We start from the raw sequence: 22,125 nt of genomic DNA, 5'->3' as shown, positions 1-22,125 counted from the left end.
TAAAAAAACAAATCACAAACGGTCTATTCCAAATAATTTCCAAGTAACATAAATATAGAACCATACCTACCAAAGAACCCACAAACTTACCAACACAGTGGCCAATAATCACCAAATTTCCCACAGACATATCTGGTCATAAAGACTTTAAATTAAGCTTTTTCACATTAAGCGTTTTAGAAGAGTATAACTTAGAGACAAGGTTTTGACAGTGGAAGATAAAGTTCAGGGTTAAGTTACTGTCAATGATACATTAACTGTATGTGTCTGTGTGTCTTAAGGACTTTTCATACCAATAGCAACATGAAAAACACTACAGGAATTTATGATATATATTCAAATATGACGGATCAAAACCATTCATCCAACCATTTATCCTATCGGGTCATGAGGAGTCCAGAGCCAATTCAACAGCCAGGATGGGGGGCCAGCCCATCACAGGGCACACTCACACACCATTCACACCTACAGGCAATTTAGTAACCCCAATTAGCCTCTTTGGACTGTGGGGGGAAACCAGAGTACCCATGATGACATGGGGAGAACATGCAAACTCCACACACATGGAGCCCAGACAGAGACTCAAACCCAGATCCCAGAGGTGTAAGACAACACTGCTAACCACTGCACCACCATGCTGTCACGCCCCGCTCCGTCCGCTCCTAGTGTGTGCCACGCCCCCTCATTATCCACGTGTGCTTCCCCGATCGTGCCCAGCTGTTTCCTGTTTCTTTTGCCTTGTCCTGTGTATATGAGTCCGCGTCTCCCCATGTATGCCAGATCCGTCATTGTATTGTCCGTCTGTTGTGCATTAAACCCAGTTTACCTGAAGTCCTGGCTTGCTCTCCTGCTTCCCTGCTCGCCTCCTTCGCTGAACGTGACACATGCTACCCAGCATTTTGTTTTATCTAAAATGAAGGAGGGGTCTTTGTTGGGGAGCTTTAATTGTCATAAACAGCAATACAGATATAAATAATAAAACTAAAACCATTTTTTAAAGAAAATATTTAAAGAATATTGTTTGTATACTTCGACTTTTGGTTCTTTGTGCGTTTTTTGTTTTGTTTTTATATCGTTAACATGTAATGGTATTTCATCATTAATTATGGGTTAGGGTCCCAGGCAAACGACAAATCTCACTTTTGGGTCCCCAGGCGAAAAGGTTTCGGAAACCCTGGTTTAGAGTTCAGTCTATTGGTTTGAGTGTGGATTAAGAACCAAGTGTTTTTTTTAAAATTATTTTCTTTTCAATTATGTTTATGGTTATATATATTCATTAAAATAATTACAAATACTTAAATGTAATATTGGTTTATAGTTTTCATAAACACATTATTGAATAACAAATATTACCAGTTTAATATTCAAAAATTTGAAGTGAAGTAAAAACAAAAACTGGATTGTTACACCTATTTCCACTTTTGTTCAAATAAAAATACAAATAATTTTGCTGCCTTAACAAATAGAGATGCAAATACAATTATTGGGCTCTGTGCACGTCCTTATTTGGTAGCGCAGACTAAATGCATATAGGCTTACATGGAAAGGACAATTTATATGTAAAATACCACGACACAATGCGATCAAATCCCGGCCCAAATAAGTGAAATATGTACAGGTACAGAAACACAGTGAAATACGCAGCATTCACTGGAATACCTACAGTGCAGTGAAGTCCAGCACTCATATGGAGGGCAGCAGCACACAGTACAGCTCCTCCAGGACATGCTGTATTAGTTCTTTGCATGTTACTGAAGATTTAATGTCCAGATGATTTAATGTCCAAATGCGCACCGTGACCCAAAAGCTTCAACACTGTAGGACAGATTCCATACAAACTGCACCTCCTGTCTCGACTTATTATTGGTGGCAACAAGTAAATGAGAAACAGCGCCTCCAGGTGACGGGAGAGTGTACTGCTTGCAGGTGCACACAGGTGGTGCCTTCCTGAAACCATGTGCACTGTCAGACAGCACTGTGACTTGGTAGGTGGCGCTGTAGCCACACCTAGAGGGTTGTGGGTCTGGTTCCCACTCCTGGTTCTGCATGTACAGCTTCCATGTTCTCCCCGTGTTCCTGTGAGTTTCCTCAGGTTTCCTCCCACAGTCCAAGATTGGTTTGGTGAATTAGTATCTAAATTGTCCTCAGCATGTGAGTGAGTGTTTGCCCAGTGATGGACTGGCATCCCGTCCAGGGTGTCCCTGCCCTGTGCCCAGTGATGGACTGGCATCCCGTCCAGGGTGTCCCTGCCCTGTGCCCAGTGATGGACTGGCATCCCGTCCAGGGTGTCCCTGCCCTGTGCCCAGTGATGGACTGGCATCCCGTCCAGGGTGTCCCTGCCCTGTGCCCAGTGATGGACTGGCATCCCATCCAGGGTGTCCCTGCCCTGTGCCCTGTGCTTCCTATACTGTGCTGTCCCATAACTGTATACTTCATAAGGGGATTATTGAAATTTGTTGGATATTTTATCCAGTATTTTATCATTCTTTTTCTGGGCTTAACTGAAGCTGGTCTTGCTACTTTAGGTGTGTAGTTGATATTTTAACTTAGTAGTATCTAAAATAAATTTACATAGTTACATCCTGGGAAGCTTTCTGCTGGAAAATGAATAGTCATTCTGAACCTGGTCACCTGATTCTCCTTCCTAAGACATGAAGGTGGAGTTTGATCTAACTGCTCTTCTCAGTCTGGCCTCATTCTAAAGCCACACCTACTGCAGCCTGAGAAGCAGGAAGCTCCTCCCACTCTCACACACAGAAAACTGAGAGAAAACTAAACTGAATCCTATCAGTGTTCGTGGTAAAATGGCAGAAGCCAGTATCACAGGGAATCAGAACCAGTTAAGCTGTTCGATCTGTCTGGATCTACTGAAGGATCCGGTGACTATTCCCTGTAGTCACAGTTACTGTATGAGATGCATTAAGAGCTACTGGGATCAGGAGGATTATCTTGAAGTTTACAGCTGCCCCCAGTGCAGAGAGACCTTCACACCCAGACCTGTTCTGGGCAGAAACACCATCCTGGCTGAAGTGGTGGAGAAACTGAAGCAGACTGGACTACAAGCAGCTACTCCTGCTGACCATTATGCTGGACCTGGAGATGTGGAGTGTGATTTCTGTACTGGGAGAAAATGCAGAGCAGTCAAGTTCTGCCTGGTGTGTCTGGCCTCTTACTGTGAAACTCACCTCCAGCCTCACTATGAGTCTCCAGCTTTTCAGAAGCACAAGCTGGCTGATCCTACTGGACATCTGCCCGACAAGGTCTGTTCCCTCCATGACAAACCCCTGGAGAGCTACTGCCGTACCGACCAGCAGTGCATCTGTTATTCCTGTAAGACGTTTGAACACAGAGACCATGATACAATCGCAGCTGCTGCAGAAAGGGCGGCGATACTGATCAGGCCAGAAACTCTCTAATATAAATTATGAATTTTATTAAGTTATAACTTTTTTGTTTTAACTCGTAAGCATTTCTGCTTTAAAGATGCAGAGATCAAGTCTGTTTTGGTAAAGAAATGTGTTACTGAATATATCCTATAACTGATTAAAGAGAAATTTTAGCACCTTAACTTATATCAGAGTCTGCGTTCTAAATGGTGCAAACCTGGGTCATGATGTTACTATAAAGTATAAAAAGTTCAAATTTTCTACCGAAAACTCCATCAAACAGTGAATCCTGTGGCTACAGTTGAATGCATGCAGCAAGCAAACAGGGTGAAGAGGATCACTTATTATCTGGCTGAGCATCTGAATGGCTGAGATGTGTGAGCTAAGAGGTTTTAAATATGATGCGATTGTTAGCGTCAAACATGGTGCTTCCAGCATCTCAGAAATCGCCACCATCCTGGGATTTTCACACACTGCAGTGTGTAGAGTTTACTGAGGATGGTGCAGTAAACATAAAACAGCCAGACTGTGGCAGGTCTGTGAGAGAAGACACCTTGTTAATGAGAGAGGGCAGAGGAGAATCTCCTAACCATTTATCCCGGTCAGGGTCATGGGGACCTGGAGCCTTTCCCAGGCAGCATAGGGCACAAGGCTGGGCTCCATCCTGCAGTGGATGATTAAAGAATATGATCACCTTCAATAAAACAAACTCATTTCATCATCTTTTTGCTACATGTAGAAAGATATGGGTGAAACCCAGATGGAATTTCAGCAGAGAATTGAAGTGAAAGAGAAGGAGCTGCAGGAGCTGAGAGAGGCTGTGGACTCAATCACAGTGAGTATGAACCTGAGGAGAAGATAACAGCTGGCTTGTAAGAAGCATTTCAGGGGTGAATTGAGGTTCTTCCACAGATGGGTGACTTGAGTGGTTTATGGTAAATTAAATTCACTGTGAGTTATAATGAGTCAGGGATTTCCCACAGGGGAGGGACAAAGGCACTGAACAGGGGGGTTAATCTAAATGAAAGGTCTTTCGCAAATAATATTCTTTCTAACAAATAGCAAAGTCTCATACACCAGTGTAACAGATATCAACCCCAAAAAGTCACCTATTAAACTCAGACCCAATGGTGACAACCAACCTGCCCCATACAGCCACCAGTCTCTGCCAAATCCCTGCAGCTGACAGTGTATGAGCTTAATGAGGGATCATTTCCAATCAGTGCTGGCTGGGTTTCAGTCCCTGAGGCATCCAGCATCATGACGCTCCAAACCCCAGCCCTGTGCTGTTTTTATACCTCCTGTCAGCTCACATCACTATTGTACAATGAGGCTCTCTGGAGCCTCAAAAGGGGCCAATTGTAATTTACTGTCCTCTGCTCCCTGTGTCACCAACAGAGATCAGCACAGTCAACAGTGGAGGACAGCGAGAGGATCTTCACTGAGATGATCCGCTCCATTGAGAGAACACGGTCAGAGGTGACAGAGCTGATCAGAGATCAGGAGAAGGCTGCAGTGAGTCAGACTGAAGGACACATGGAGAGACTGGAGCAGGAGATTGATGAACTGAAGAGGAGACACTCTGAGCCAGAACAGCCTTCACACGCAGAGGTAGCATAAGTTACTGCTATCTTGACGATATAAGCCCATATAGTAGTGGTGGTGGTGGTGGGGGGGGGGGGGGGGGTGTTGAGGTCTCTGCAGGTTAGGAATCCCTGCCTGTGTCCAGAAGGTCATGGCTTCAGGTCCCATGGCTGGCAGAGTCATTAAATCACTGCTGGATCCCTGTGCAAGACACTTAACCCCAACTGCAGTGACACTGTGTGACCCTGTGCCAAAGCTTTTCTCACTTGTGCATTACTTTGGACAGAAGCAGCTGCTGAATAATTATATGAAAAATGCAATGTAAATGTAAACCCGAGTATTCAAATGGATGAATGTTTTCATTTGTATTCAACTTATTTGTCATTTGTTCCTTTTACTTTGGTAAAATACAGCTTTGGTAATACACATTTACATATTTATTTTTGATTGTCTTTGATGTCTTTTGTCCCTTTATTTTACATAGTTTGGTGAGGATGGCAGTAGGGGTTTGTTGATATAGATTTAATCATGTAAAGCACTTTGCATTGTGTTGCATTTCTAGGAAAAGTTATATATAAATAAAGTTACACTGACTGATTGGTTGATTGATTTGTTCTGATGAAGCTGTTTTATCTGACTTTGTGTCTGTAGAGGTGCCAGGACATTTATTTAGAGGTGCCTGTTACTCCTGAAGCTGGATTTGGACCCAGAGTGTCTGTTAGTCCACAGTGCTATTTTTGGAACGTGATGAAGGTGGTTTCTCAACTGAAGGATCAACTGGAGAAGGTTTGCAAAAAGAAATCAACAGAGATCCCTCATGCAGGTTTATAAATAAATACATTTTCCAGTTTGTTCATGTTAATATAGACCATGCAGAGAGAGTGTACAGTACAGTCAGCCTCACGTTTGTGTGACCAAGTCAGATTCAGTTTTCAATAAGTTTAAATCTTTGTGAAAACTGATGAAAGAGCTCCACATTCTATAGGCTGCAAAACCCAGATCACATGAATCATGTTTCTTCTAAATTATACAATGCAAAAACCTGTATTATGTGTATAACTTATAATAATTTGCAGTTTGTTAAAATGCCTGTTATTGTCCCTCATAATGATAATAATCTACTGCTGTTGTCTCCACAGTGAGTGAAGTCCATCTCCCACAAGTAAATTCCTTTTACTCACATCCCTGTTTCTCTCTGTCTCCTTCTAGTTACCAAAGACACCATCCTACCGGTATTAGTGCCCAGGACCAGAGCAGAATTCTTACAATGTGAGTCTGTTCACACACACGCTTCTCTCTCCCTGTATGAGGTGGAGTGTGTTTTATTGTGTTTCATTTTCTTCTGCTAGTGGAGCTTCTCTTTCTCTCTCCCGCTGCCTCCTGGCCTTTCACATTTACATTTATGTCAGGAGCCTTTGAATTTTTTGCAATGCTGATGTTTAATATTCTTTTACTAGTCATGTTGTTCTTTAAGGCATCCATACTGAGAATTTAACTATATAAAAGACTACAGGCACTCATATAATAAAGGCTTTTTCAGTGATGTTATAAACAAATCACTGTAAAATATATTTTCCAAAAATATATCAAATGCTGCTACATAAGATGAAATGTATTAATATAATAAATAAAAATAATACGTATTTCAATGACATATTTCAAAGCCTTAAACCATTCCAAAAAGGTTCGCACTCTTGTTTAATGTAGGGAGTGAATAAAGGCCAATTCATACTTCACTTTTCTGCATGTCATTACAGTCTGTACACAGTGCAAGTGACGTAAATTTCCACAAGCAGACTTTTCCATGTTGGTATGCATTGACTGTGCATGTGGAAGGAATTGATAGTCTGCTGGTCTGGTGGAATGTCATTGTTATATTGCTGTACACATACAGTGATCGTGACTGCCTGCATACACAAACAAATTAATATGTATGCAGAAGTCCATGTGCATGACCATACATGGACAGTAACAGCACATGGATAAGTGAAGTATGAACTAGGCTTTAGACCAAAACATCATCTTCTGATGTTCTCCATCAGATTCTTCTCAAGCCACTCTGAACCCCAACACAGCAAACAAATACCTCTACCTGTCCGAGCGGAACAGAGTGGTGACATGGCAGAGGAGAGAGACACAGTCATATCCTGATCACCAGAAGAGATTTGACCTACGTCGCCAAGTGCTGTGTACAGAGGGTCTGACTGGGCGCCACTACTGGGAGGTCGAGTGGAGAGGGGATTTGGTCGCTATAGCCGTCACATATAAAGGCATCAGCAGGATAGGAATGTGTGATGACAGCAGGCTTGGAAGCAATGACAAGTCCTGGTGTTTGTACTGCTGTCCCTCCAGTTACTCGTTCCGGCACAATAATGAGGTAACTGATATATTTGCCCCCCCTCCTCCAGGATAGGAGTGTACCTGGATCACAGGGCAGGAACTCTGTCCTTCTACAGCGTCTCTGACACAGTGACCCTCCTACACACAGTCCAGACCACATTCACTGAGCCCCTCTATCCTGGGTTTTGGCTTTGTGACAGTATGGCCAAATTGTGCTGCTTAGATAAACAGATTGTTAAATCTATTCCAAAATAAATTAACTAAATAACTCATACAGTGGGACTGCCCTACCTGCAGTTTCAGGAACCATAGTCCGGGAAAAAAAGGAACATTCCAGAAATAAACAATTCCTAATTTCCAAACGGCGCACCGAGTGAGTACCGGCTGTAACATGGTGAATTCTGCCGGCCCAGTTGTACCCAGTATATGACTCCCTTTGTTCCCATACCCAAGCTTCCCCACAGAACCCTCATCCAGCCTGCATCCAGCGTTACTGCTCATCGCATTCATTGCCGCATTTTCACAGTGTCTGTGTTATAAAAATGTATAGAAGGATGATTTTCATCACTTCATCACCCCTTGATAGACAATATTTTTTCATTGTTCTGTTGTTTCTTGAAAATTCGGCAAAATGCCAGAATCCCTTTCATTGGAGAGTACAGTACAGTACAGTATAATAATGTACAATGTGATTTATTATTGCTGTTTTTAATGTTGGTAATGTCCTGCTATGTGTATATTATCAATTGCACTTTACCATATGTATCTACACAAAAATCAAGCTATATATGGGGTCTGTGGGTGGTTCGCTATCATAGTTTCGGCCATCCGCAGTCGGTCTTGGAATGTGTCACATGCAGATACACTGTTCTAGAGAACATGACTACTGGCTGTGACCCGTTTGCTGCAGACTCTGTGAAATACAGAATGGACCTTCATTTTATGCCAATGAATCCTACAGTAAATCAATGCCTGCTGGAATTTTAAGGACAGAAGTAGGCAGGGATTCCAGGGAATCAGTGCAGAGCTCAGTCAAGCCCACGTACTCTGTGTCCATGAAGCCACACTGTCATACATGTGCATAGTGAGGTCTGGCATCGTCTTGCTGAAATAACCATGGACTTCCTGGGAAAGGAATATGCCTTGATGGCAGCATATGTCTTTCTGAAATCCCAATATACACCTTAAGATCAATGGTACCTTCACACATACTGTAGGCAAATTATTATAACTCAGCATTGTTCCTTATAGGACTGATGACTTCCTCCGTGAAAGAATAAAAAAAGGTTCAGCAAGCGTTTATATCAATAAAATATGTGTATGAATGTTTTAACAGGTGTGTTTTTATTAGTTATCATATAAAAAGTTCACATTTAGCTGGGCAGTATAACGGACATGTTCTATTAGATAATGTATATTTAGCTCAACAGTTTCATGTTTTATGGATTATAACAGTATATTAAGCTGAATAACAACTTTCATTGACTTTTTTTATTATTATTATCTAAAGAGAGATTACCTTTTTAAAGATCCCTGTTTCTTTTTTTCCTCCAGCTTTCTTTTGTTCAAATGGGAGATGTACTGCTTTTGTAATTATTTGATGTATTTTATTCTCAAAAGGGACACCTTTTAGACACACTTAAAAATTGTTTTAAGTTTTAGCTATAATAAAGCATTTTCTTCAACCAAAAAATCCTTCTGTTTTGATTACTTTAAGGGTCATTGTAAGTGAAAATACTACCACAAATACTACTACTACTACTACTAATAGTAATAATAATAATAATAATAATAATAATAATAATAATAACAATAATAATAATAATTCCAAAATCCCATATACCGTGAAACTGTGATATTTCCTGAGATGGTTTTCATGCCGTGAAAATCTCCTACTAAATGTGACCAGTGTCTCCACTTCCTGAGACGATTGAAGCGGGCCAACCTCCCTCCTCCCATCCTCTCCGTGTTCTACAGAAGCAGCATAGAGAGCGTCCTGACCAGCTGCATCTCCGTCTGGTTCGGCAGTGCCAGTGCTGCTGACCAGAAGAGCCTGCAGCGGATCGTTAAAGCCGCTGGTAACATCATCGGGGCATCTCTCCCCTCACTGCAGGAGATCTTCCACAAGCGCTGCATCAGAAAGGCCTCCCGCATCGTGCTGGACTCCTCCCCCCCCACACGGACTCTCTGCACTACTCCCATCTGGCAGACGCTACCGCAGCATCAAAGCCCGATCGACCAGACTGTGAGAGCTTCTCCACAAGCCGTCAGACTCCTCATCGTGCTGCCTGCCCTCCCACCCCCACCCACACTCACACCTGAACTGTGAACCGTGACTTTACTGTGACTTTACACATCTGCACTTTACACATCACTGTTTAAAATGCACATGCTGCTACATGCACAAAAACAACTGTGTAAAACTGCATTTAAAAAAAAAAATACTGTCCTTGTATCATGTTGAACTGCTACTAATCATTTGCACACAAAATTACATTCCCAGTATTGAAATATGTTTCTCTGCTGTTGCAATACTTGCACATATTCTGAATACCTCCTTAACTAATTGCACAATTTCCACGCTAGCTTAGAGTTTATATTCATATTTATAGTTTATATATTTATTCTCTGTGCCTATTTGTACTTTGTAAGAACTGGAGCCGTGTCGTCTCGTCTCACTGTATACATGTATATAGCTGAGATGACAATAAAGTTCACTTTGACTTAATATAAGGAGTGAATAAAGCCCAATTCGTACTGTTACAGTCTGCGGACAGTGACAATGACTTTAGTGCATCGGTATGTGTTGACTGCACATTGCAGCGAATTGTTAGCCTGCTGGTCTGCTGGAATATCATTGCTGTACTCATGGACCAGTTACAACAGTCTGCGCACAGAGACAAACGTAATATGTGTGTAGAAGTCTGTGCACAGTATGAAATAGACTTAAAACTAGGGGTGCACCGATCGATCGGCGCACCGATCGATCGGCCTCGATCACGTTAATTTGAGGGGATCAGAAATCGAGCATATTCCCATGAGATCCACCGATCTTAGTTATATGCTTTTAAAGCCTTTTCTCCCATTCCCGAGAGAGGTGCAGTGCAGGCTGCCTCCCTCCCTATTTTTTGGACAAGTGTGTCATAACAGCTATATATATATATTTTTTTTACAAAATTAGAGAAATTAAAGTCTGGAAGAAAAAATATGATTTTGTAGTTCAAACAGCAATGCTCATTTATATGTTCATTTATATTTGAGGACACTACCTCATGTTTTGTGAGTATTCATATCAATTTACTCAATAAAAATGGAAACATTGAAGTAATTGTCTTTTAGTTATGAAAGAAACAAGATCGGCAAAAAAAAAATCGAGATCGGCAGGTAAGGTTGCCTAAGGATCGGTGATCGTTGATCGGCCAGAAAACTGCAATCGGTGCACCCCTACTTAAAACCAAACCATCTGTTCTCCTCCATCAGACTCCTGTCGGCTCGTTCTGGACCCCAACACAGCAAACAGACACCTCCAACTGTCTAAGGGGAACAGAGTGGTGACATGGAAGAGAGAGACAGAGTCATATCCTGATCACTGGGAGAGTTTTGACTCACTCCGCCAAGTGCTGTGTACAGAGGGTCTGACTGGGTGCTGCTACTGGGAGGTTGAGTGGAGCAGGCATTTGATTGGTTTAGCCGTCACATATAAAGGGATCAGCAGGATAGGATGGAGTAATGACAGTGGGCTTGGAAGCAGTAACAAGTCCTGGTGTTTGTACTGTGATCCCTCTAGTTACACACTCTGGCACAATAATGATGACACTATTATATTTGCCCCTGCTCTTCTGAGATAGGAGTGAACCTGGATCACGGGACAGGAACGCTGTCCTTCTATGGCAGCTTGAGTAATATCATTCAGCCATGGCATCGATTTTGGCTTAGAAGGACAAACTTTAAGAGAGACAATGACAATCTAAAATATCCTGGCAAGTGCAGTACAAAAGTGAAGTTAGCTCCTCCGTATCGGTACAGTGAATATTCTCTAAACACGGTCCAACAGCATCATTAAACGCAGTTACAAATTTTGTAGCAGTAGAAGGCTTCATCTGTCGGAAACATTGGGAGCCCACACAAGTTAGGGGCATCACACGGAAGATAACTTTCCATCAGAATGGGGGAATGATCAGAGAAATCAGCCTCACAAACTGCCATATTAAAAACAGACAGGATATGATGGTACAAGGTCTAAAGTATGGCCATGTTCTTGAGTAGGACCTATTACAGACCTATTACAGGTCAGAAGATTCAGTAAGATTCAGGAAGTCTTTAACTAGCGGCTTAGGCGAGCAGCAAATATGTATGTTAAAATCACCCACAATCAAAACCCGGTCAAATTTTGGCATAAAATAAGTCAGAAAGTTAGAAAAGTCACTAATAAAGTCCTTCTTATATATATTTTGGTGGCCGGTAAATAACAGCAATAAATACTAGATTTAGGCGGCCCAGTTCACACATAATCACCTCAAAATTGTAAAACTGCTGATAACTGTTTACAAATAAAAGTTCTCTTTAATAACTATAGCTACTCCTCCTCCTTAACCAGTAGATCTCGACGAGCTAAAAGATCGGAGAAGGCACTTGATTGAAGCCTGAATGCGGCGTAGATGATTGGGTACTCCTAGCAAAACAGAGGAAGGTCACCGTGTCTGCTGTTAATGTTTATAATCCGGCATTTTGTAGCAGAACGAATATCAAATAGAGCTTGGCGATCATATACCAGTAAGGAGCAAACATTTCCAGCAAAAAGCAACATAAAACAAAAAAACACCAACATGAGCTAATCATGGAAGACGGCCGGCCACACACACTGGCACCATCTTAGGAATAAGATGTCTTATCTTGTCTTAAACTGGAGAAAATTTGCCATTCACTACATGCTGAAGGAGTGGACGGAGTTGCTGAGTCAGTAGGTGAATGACAGATGCTCATGTTCATCCACTCATCCACCAGTTCATTCAGAACGAGAATGAGACCCAAGGGAGTGACCAAGGCTGTCGGTGGTTCGTTCACTATAGGCATATATAGTCCCATACTGTCAAAAAAGAGGTACAGTCTTGGTTCAGTTTTGTTCCCCAAGGTGCAAATTTAATGTCATGCCCCGATCGTCCGCTCTTCTCGTGTGCCACGCCCCCTCGTTAACCCCATGTGGATTCCCCGTGTTTACCAGCTGTTCCTGATCGTTGTCAATTTGTCCATTGTATTTAGTCCGCGTTTCCGTTTGTTTCCCCAGTCCGGTCATTGTATTGTCAATGTGTTTTCACCTGCCTTGTGTGGAATTAAACCCGGTGTTCCCCTATTCCTGGAGTCCCTTCGCTTGCTTCCGCCCTGTATTGCGACACCAGGTATCTCAGTGGGTCTCCTAACTATCAGAGGTTTTTTCAGTCTTTGCTTAACAACCCCCCCTTTTTACATTCCTCTGTTGGCCCTTATCTGATCTTTGTCATCTGACCTTTTTGACTCACAGGGATTCCGCAATTGAGTTTGAAGGACAACAATTAGCATAACAATTAGTTGATAATCATCATTAAATAACAATTTATTAAAATGTAATTAATTTCCCTACACATTGGTGGACATTAAAATTTACTTGAGCTAATTTTTCCTACACCAGAGAATTTACAGTGAGTGAGTGTGAGTGTTGATGATATTTCTATCATACGACAGACATGAAAATGGAAGAATACAAACATTACAGGGGGAGAAGAACAAGGGTCATTTTCACACGCGGGGCCCCCCAGCCTGCCGCTGCCTGAGGAGCTGGGGGTCGTCCCCGCCCCCTGTAACCTGCTGCCCAGGATGGCAATCCTCTCCTGCATCCTCGTTTCTCCACCTTGCGATGCTCAGGGAGAATCATCAGCTTCCCCTGTTTTCCCTCCTTTTTCTGAGCCAGGGGAGTTTGTTCTTTGATATCTCCTAAATGGCGGCGTCCTCGCTCTGCTCAAAGTGCTCCATGCGGATTGGACTCTTATCCAAACAAGACTGTGGCCATTTTGAACACACTTCCACCAAATGAGATTCACATTCCAAAAACTGTCACGCAAAGTGAAATAAAGTGGCCTAAAAATTGTCTGACCACATTCACCCCTTCTGACATTTACCCCCCCAAAGTGAAATCTGCCCCCACTCTCAGACTAGACACAGCCCCTCCCTAAACTTAAAGACCAGATTAAACATATTCACAATTCAATATTAATATCAAAATTAATCAAGCCTATATTATCAAATATTTTGAAATAAATTATTGAAAGGCATTTAAATGTTTACTTATTTATTTACATATGTACATATGCATTTCTTTGAGGATGACAAGAAATATCTTTGCAGGGTCAGTGAAAAGTTTGGAAACAAAGTAATTTTTTTTTTAGATGCTTATTGTAGCAGTGATGTAACTGATATCATTTTGCAAGAGGCCAATAGCTCATCACCAGAGGAAGAAGAGGGACGTCAGAGTAAGAATCCACCTTTCCATTGCGTTCAGGGGTATACCTGTATTGCTGCAATGCCACTGTGAGTGTTTTGTGGGATACATTGCATCTGATAATCTTATTCCTAAATTATTAACTGAGGGACCGCAGCTTCTCGCGTGCTGCGACCGACGAGAAACCCGCAGTTACCTCAAGACAGCAGTAGGGGGCGGACGTGAGGTTCAGCCGTCTGAAGTTAAACCGTATATTTCATGAGAAATTAAAATGTGTTACGCTTTGTTTTTAATTACTTGTGTAATTATTTACTTACATAGTAAGGACTTAGTTCAGCTTTTAATGAGTCTTTTCCTGAGTTTTAATGTGGTGAGAGAGAGACGCGGTTTGCTAATTAGCTTGTCGGTTGTCAGGTGTAGCAGTTCACAGGTTTAGTTAGGAATTTTTTATTGTTGCTTGTTGTATTTTGATAATTTAATCTAATGCATGATACTGATGTGATTTATGACTTTTGTTTTTAACTTTGTTTTTGCTTTCGCTGTTATGTCTCCCGTCTCCTTTTACATGGTTATTATATATGCTGATTTAATCTAATGCTGTTAGTTATGTTCAATTACAGTAAAGTGTATTTATTTAATTGTATTATATGATTTATGTTACCCAGTTACCTCACGCTTTGAGTGGAGCTGGACCAGGACATTAATAGGATACAATATGAAGCCTTTATTGTCAGTGAACAGGTAGCAAATACAATATACAGACAGAAATATATAAAATGTAAATATATAGGGGAGTGGAAAAGCCCCCCCACTCAACATGATTACATTTCATTACATTTTAATCAGACAGAAAAACAGTCATTTTGCCTGTTTGTTCAGTTTGCTGAACCCAATCACTTATTTTATCTAACATACGTCACACTTCAGACAGAGTAAAAAGGGTTAAACTGGTTAAAAAGCAGAGATTTTACCTTTTTCTCATGGAGAAGCAGAGACATGTGACACTCTGATAAGGTAAAAATGATTCCTCCAGCACACAGTGAGCTATCCCAGCATGCACAGGGACACTGAGGAGTTTTTATTATAAACCCTAAACCCTGGACAGAGGGGTTCAGTGAATGAGGAGGTGAAGCTGTACAGGAGGGTCAGTCCATCAGAGGAGACTCTGTAGAAGGACAGAGTACCAGCCGCCCAGTCCAGATACACTCCTACTCTGCGGGAGCCTGAGGGCTTTATGGGAATGTCAGTCTGTTTATTATTGTGATAGACAGAGTAACTGTCAGGAGAGCAGCACAGCATCCATGACTTGTCATTGTGTCCAGGCCGAAAGTCAGCACTGCGTCCTTTCCTACTGATTCCTTTATAAGTCACTCCTATCCGGGCTCCATCTCCACTCCACTCAGCCTCCCAGTAACAGCGACCAGTCAGATTCTCTCTGCACAGAACTTGGGGCCACCAGTCAAATCTCTCTGGATGATCAGGATATGGCTGCTCTGCCCCACATGTCACCTTCCTGTTCCCCTCTGATAGAGACAGGTATCTGTATGCTGTGTTGGGGTCCAGCGTCAGCTGGCAGGAGTCTGTAGGCAAGAGGAAGAGCGATTAATCCCATCACGAAGCCCAGCATCTCCATCATTATCACTGTCACACCTCACACACTCACTAACACAAAACTCGCTCCAATACACACATTTTATTCCCAATATACTCATGTAGCCGCCCGAGTCTGCGGCGCTCCGGCTGCCCCCTGCGCTGTGAGACACGACGCGCTGAGAGACTCGCTGGGGACCGAACTGCACTTTAGCCTGCGCTCTATTATTCTGTACGATACGCAAAATATAAAAACAAAGCAGGAATTCAAGTATGTGACGCCGGCGGGAAGTCGGGGCGAAATGTTGCGCGTGCTAAGTTAATAGCCTTAATTACAGGTAAATAAAATTACAAACAGCATTAATCAAACGTGTTAAACCTGAAATTGTACCACAAAGAGTACCACTAGAAGTTAATTTGTCTTTACTTCAAAATAAGAACTTCCTTCAAACCACTTCGGACACATACCCCCCTCCAGCAGCGTTCAGCGCCGACTAGTGATGTGTCGGTCGCGAACGAGCCGTTCAAAAGATTCGGATCCTAACCGAGAGACATTTTTATAAAACAAAACATCTCCGCGGCTCAGCGCTCCATGCTGCTCTGACTGTGACAGAAGTTTGTGTTAATGGCGTGTGAGCCGCGCGACCAATCACGTGATGGGTCAGACAAGTGCGCGTGTTGACGGTGTACGGGTACAGAGCACGAGGGAGGGAACGGAGGAGACAAAGAGAGAGTGTGGTGGCGAATAATAGGCAAGATGAGTGATAGTTGGAAACGAAGCGGCATTTGGATGCATTTTAATAGCTATGATAACTCAAAGGCACAATGCACGGTTTGAAGATGAAGCTGTCATTTCCAGCAGGATCCACAAACAACCTTCACAGACACTTAGGAACTGCGCATCCAACAGTTCAGATGGAAGGAAAAAGACAGGCTAGCGTGCTGCTACTGCCAGAAGCCGGATCAGCCCGTCTAAGCTGAGGCACTTAGCCTTTCTACCCCAAAGGAAATGTTACAATGTTACACTGTTAGAAAGGTGATAGATAGTTGTTAAAGTGGATAGATACTAAAACTGTTGGATGCTGGTGTTTTGCACGTTATTTGTTTATTATTTCTTTATTGTTATTTGTTATTTATGTTATTTGACTGTTAATGGCATCAAAGACAAAACAGATTTTCCACTTCTATGATGTTCAATACACGTGTAGTAGTGTTTGAGGTTTTTACATTTCATCTTTTTATACCAAACATGATGGTATTGAGAAAATCATAAGGTTTAGTAAACATATCAATCATGCGTCATAACAGCGCTGAATCTGGCTGAGGCAGAAGTAATAAAATGAAGAGCCGTTTGGGAGCCGGAAGAGCCGGCTCTTCTTGGTGAGCTGAGCCAAATGATCTGACTCACTAAAAAGAGCCGAAATTCCCATCACTAGCGCAACTGAGGAGACGTTCAGTGTCACAGCCAGTTTGGGGAGATTACGGGTGCTGTCTTAGGACAATCCTAACAAATCTCAAAACAGTACTACTACAGAAGTTCCCAGACTCCCATTGTTATTTAAGAAAATAGTCATTTTTAAACCCAAAAAAGAAAAGAAGAAAAAAAAAACACACATCACAATTATTATGTGAATGCTATCATAAAGTAGTAAAAATGGTATTAAGCATAAAAACATGCAAACAAACTTACATTTCTGGATCTCTGGTCTGGTCCTGCACTCTCCACTGTGGTCCACACTATAGCAGAAGCAGAATGACATAGTACTGCTGTATCCATTTATTTAATTGTTGAACTTTCTCCACATACACTAGTCTATAGGAGGAGCAGACACACATTCTGTACTCACTTCAGTTTCTCCAGTTTACAGCTGGGATCCTCCAGTAGAGCAGAGAGCAGCTTCACTCCTGAGTCTCCTGGGTGATTGTAGCTCAGGTCCAGCTCTCTCAGGTGTGAGGGGTTTGACCTCAGAGCTGAAGCCAGGGAAGAACAGCCTTCTTCTGTGACTCTACAGAATGGCAGCCTGCAGAGAGACAGACAATATCTCTCCAATAAATAAAAACACCTCACCACTATGAGTATTACTTTTAACTAAATGTGAGGACTTCAATAAAGGTTTCACTAATTACACATTACAGTGTGGAATACCCAGTAATATTGACCTCAGTATCTCCAGTGTACAGTGTGAATCCCCCAGTCCAGCAGAGAGCAGCTTCACCCCTGAATCCTGCAGGTCATTGTCACTCAGGTCCAGCTCTCTCAGGTGTGAGGGGTTTGACTTCAGAGCTGAAGCCAGGGAAGAACAGCCTTCTTCTGTGACTCTACAGAATGGCAGCCTGCAGAGAGACAGACAATATCTCTCCAATAAATAAAAACACCTCATCACTATGAGTATTACTTTTAACTAAATGTGACGACTTCAATAAAGATTTCAGTAATTACACATTACAGTGTGGAATACCCAGTAATACTGACCTCAGTATCTCCAGTGTACAGTGTGAATCCCCCAGTCCAGCAGAGAGCAGCTTCACCCCTGAATCCTGCAGGTCATTGTAACTCAGGTTCAGCTCTTTCAGCTGAGAGGAGTTTGATCTGAGAGCTGAAGCCAACACTTCACAGCATGTCTCTGTGAGTCTACAGCTGTCCAGCCTGGAAAAGGAAACGTGTTAAGATATAAATACATACACCACACACAGGTATATCAAATAAAATATCAAAATAAACATTTTTAAGTACAATAAGACATGCAGCATATAGCTGAAATATCAGTTATTTTGTTGTTTCCTTGTCCTAGTCAGAAACACAAATAGTTTTTACTTGAGACTCCCCAGCCGAGACGAACCTGCTTTTTAATGACCTTACAGGGTGAGTTACCCTGAGACTCTGTAATATCTGCATAAGTATTTTTATAAAGCTCTCAGCAGCGCTGCGGCTCAGTGATCAGCACTACAGCCGACCCAGGGGTTCTAGGGTTTTGGGTTCAGTTCCTGCCTCGGATATGTGTAAGTGTACATGTTTATGGGGGTTTGAATGTCAAGAAGAGCTTAAGTTATTTTAATTATGTATTTTTATATGACTTTTGAATTGCTGACATCATGACTGAAATCCGTATTTTCTGTTTTCTGTATCTGAGAACCTGTGAAATTTCCAAAACACTAATCACACAATTACCAATCCTGTCAGATCGGGATGAAATAGTGAAACTTTATTCATCCCCCTGGTAAAATACTGCTGTTGCCTCTCTGATCTTGCTCTCTCTGACACACACATACAGGTCAGAGCTCAGGGTTGGCCAGCATCCAGCCCCCTGAAGCTGGGGGGTAAGGGCCTTGCTCAAGGGCCCAAAACCAGCATCACTCTGCCGGCCAGGTATTTAAACCGGTGACCTTCTGACTACAGGCAAGAGTCCAAACCCATTGAACCACACACCACAGCAAGAATGTTAAGAAAAAAATATACATATCCGGCAGTATCCAGAATGAAAAAGAATTTCTGGGTGTCCATATAAATACATCCTAATTGTTCTGATAAGATATAAAAGCAGTATCATGAATAACATCTGTACTTCTTTAGCAACAGACGTATGTAAGATCACTTACAGAGCTGTCCTAGATTTCTTGATCACAGGCAGCAGCCTCTGAAGTCCTTCATCTGATCTGATGTATTTCTTCAGATCAAACACATCCAGCTCCTTATCTGACATCAGTAACACAAAGGCCAGAGCTGACCACTGTGCAGGTGAGAGGTCTGCTGCTGAAAGGCTTCCTGAACTCAGGTATCTTTGTACTTCCTCTATTAGAGAATTGTCACCCAGTTCATTCAGACAGTGGAACAGGTTGATGGTCCGTTCTGCAGATAAATTCTCCTGTATTTTCTCCTTGATGTACTGGGCTGTTTCCTTAATGTTATGTGAGCTGGGTCTTGTCTCTCCCAGTAGTTTTTGTAACAGATTCTTACTGGAGTCTGTTGAGAGGCCCAGGAGGAAGCGGAGGTAGAGGTCCAAGTGTCCATTCTTGCTCTTTAATGCCTGATCCACTGCAGCCTTCAGCAGGTCAGCTGATGAGTTTGACAGAAACACATATAAAGCAGCGAGATACTCCTGGATGCTCAGATGCACAAAGCAGTACACCTTCTCCTGATACAATCCATATTCCTCCTTAAAGACTTCTGTGCACACTCCAGAGTGAACTGAAGCTTCAGTGACATCAATGTTATTCCCTATCAGATCTTGTTCATAAAATATGAGATTGCCTTTCTCAAGGTTGTCAAAAGCCAGTTTACCAAGTTTCAAAAGGAAATCCTTGCTGTATTCCTTAAGCTTGGTTTCATAGTTTTTCTTATACTTCTCCTTTTTTAAACTCGCCTGAAAGATCAGGAAGTGTGTGTACATTTCAGTCAGAGTCCTTGGAATTTCTCCCTTGTCAGTCTCACTAAAAAGCCTTTCAAGGACACTGGCTGAAATCCAGCAGAACACAGGTATGTGGCACATGATGAAGAGGCTCCTTGATGATTTCACATGTGTGATAATCCTGCTGGCCAGGCTCTGATCACTAAATCTCTTCCTGAAATATTCCTCCTTCTGGGCATCACTGAACCCTCGTATCTCTGTCACCTGGTGGACACACTCAGGAGGTATCTGATTGGCTGCTGCTGGCCGGGAGGTTATCCAGAGGACAGCGGATGGAAGCAGATTCCCCTTGATGAGGTTAGTCAACAGCACATCCAGTGATGTTTTCTTTGTTACATCAAACTGGCTGTCATTGTTCTGAAAATCTAGTGGAAGGCGACATTCATCCAGACCATCAAAGATCAACAAAACTTTGTACCTATACAGCTCAGAGGATTCAAGCGATTTCAGTTCTGGGACAAAGTGGTGAAGCAGATCAATCAGACTGTATTCATCCTTAATCAAATTCAGGTCCCGGAAAGGAAGAGCAAATATGAAGTGAATGTCCTGGTTTGCTTTTCCTTCTGCCCAGTCAAGAATAACTTTCTGCACAGAGATTGTTTTCCCGATACCTGCGACCCCTTTAGTGAGTACAGTTCTGATAGGTGTCACACGCCCATGTAAGGGTTTAAATATATCATTGCACTTGACTGTAGTATCTTCTGTTACCCTTTTCTTGGATGCTGTTTCAATCTGTCTCACTTCATGTTCATCATTAACTCCTCCAGCTCCCCCTTCAGTTATGTAGAGTTCTGTGTAAATCTCTTTGAGAAGTGTTGGCTGTCCTTCCTTAGCTTTCCCTTCAAATACACACTCAAATTTCTGCTTCAGGTTACTTTTGATTGTGCGCTGATACTGCGACAGAAGATGCCCTGAAATGAAATGAGAGCTTTTCAAAAAACATTTTTTAGTCATTTAAGCCAAATTAAATCAAATTAAATAAATGATAAACTGAAATGTAATAAACATTTTTTCATAAACACTTTTTCTGTGGCAAATAAAACACACACTGAATGAGGTACAGCTCTTACTCTTCTCCAGCATGTCAGCGAGATCATTTCGCTCCATGGTCCTCAGGATGTACAGTGTGATCTTCAGAGCTCCCTCTCTACCACAGGTCTTCTGCATCTGACCATCACTGTCCAGGTCATTGTCCTCCTCCAGCTGAGGCTCAGAGCATTCTGGGTCATTTTGATCCAGGTACCTTTTGAATTTCATCAGCTCATCCTTCAGAAACTTTTGAGCTTTGTTCTCCAGTAGCTAAAATGAACAGTTATAATTTATTTATTATCACTCCTGGCACCGTATGTTTTTATTACTTCATTTGTGAATTATGCTGCGTTCCATTTCAACTTGTAACTTGGAAATTCTGAGTTTCTAGTGGGAAATTTCAACTGGAACGCCCCCTGAAGTCGGAATTCCAACTCATGAAGTCGGGGGAACCTACACAACCTCGACCTCAGAATTCAAAATGGCTGCACCCTTTATCAACAGACGTTAAGGCTGTAGATTTACAGTGTTTATAAGCAGTTATGTATTATTTGTGGCTCATTAAATTGATTGTACACACCGCTTTCTGTTGCTATTCGTGTTTTTATGCGCTAAACATCACAAAATCAGGGGCGGATTAACGCACAGGCTAGATATGGCTTAAGCCTAGGGGCCCCACGTGTGCCAGCCTGCAAGGGGGCCCCCATTGGCGCGGAGCGGGGCTGGGTTGGGGGGCCCACAGACTACTGTAGCCTAGGGGCCTCTGTACACCTTAATCCGCCCCTGCACATAATGTGTTGTTATCAACTGGTATTGCTAACAATGGCTAACAATTAACCTGGCTAGAACTGGGGCCTGTTTCAGAAGGCAGGATTTCTTGCTTAGCCGGATAACTTGTCAGATTTAAAGTAGTCTGGGCTAAATGTAAGTGAATGAAGATGATGGCCATTTAAACTGGGGCACATTAAATACAAGAAGTTTTTTTATTTATTTAACCTTTAATTAACCAGGTTTGTCCCATTGAGATCACAGATCTCTTTTGCAAGGGAGACCTGGCCAAGGTGGCTGCAACACAGTGACAATGCAGAGTCTTACAAAGTAATACAAGAAAGAAAAGAAAACATAGTTATAATTTACAATTACATATAGATAACCTCGATTCCAGAGTCTTTAGAAGAGTTTTAAATTCCTTGAGGGGTATTAAATTGTGCAAACGGAGTTCAACTTGAAGTCTGTTCCATGAGTAAGGTGCTGAGAACCTGAAGGCTTTCTTTCCTAGTTCGGTTCTTACTTTAGGAACAACCAGATTTAAGAAGTT

General features: G+C 42.2%; 1 protein-coding gene and 1 pseudogene across 1 annotated transcript in view; one reads left to right on the top strand and one right to left on the bottom strand.

The window, feature by feature from the left end:
* Positions 1–22,125, bottom strand: part of LOC140588997 (uncharacterized) — a 134,389-nt gene that overhangs the window by 88,815 nt on the left and 23,449 nt on the right. Inside the window, exons 9-12 of the mRNA XM_072711662.1 lie at positions 18,970–20,689; positions 17,846–18,019; positions 17,533–17,706; positions 17,220–17,393 (exon numbers count right to left, since the gene is read on the bottom strand). Of these exons, the coding sequence (XP_072567763.1) occupies positions 17,220–17,393; positions 17,533–17,706; positions 17,846–18,019; positions 18,970–20,689 (2,242 nt within the window). The remainder of the gene's footprint in view (positions 1–17,219; positions 17,394–17,532; positions 17,707–17,845; positions 18,020–18,969; positions 20,690–22,125) is intronic.
* LOC140588958 (E3 ubiquitin/ISG15 ligase TRIM25-like) lies at positions 2,717–7,820 on the top strand (annotated as a pseudogene).

The sequence above is a fragment of the Paramormyrops kingsleyae genome, chromosome 4, assembly GCF_048594095.1.
Source record: "Paramormyrops kingsleyae isolate MSU_618 chromosome 4, PKINGS_0.4, whole genome shotgun sequence".
Taxonomy (NCBI): domain Eukaryota; kingdom Metazoa; phylum Chordata; class Actinopteri; order Osteoglossiformes; family Mormyridae; genus Paramormyrops; species Paramormyrops kingsleyae.
The sequence above is the reverse complement of the archived record's forward strand: the minus strand, read 5'-3'. Positions and strand labels throughout refer to the sequence as shown.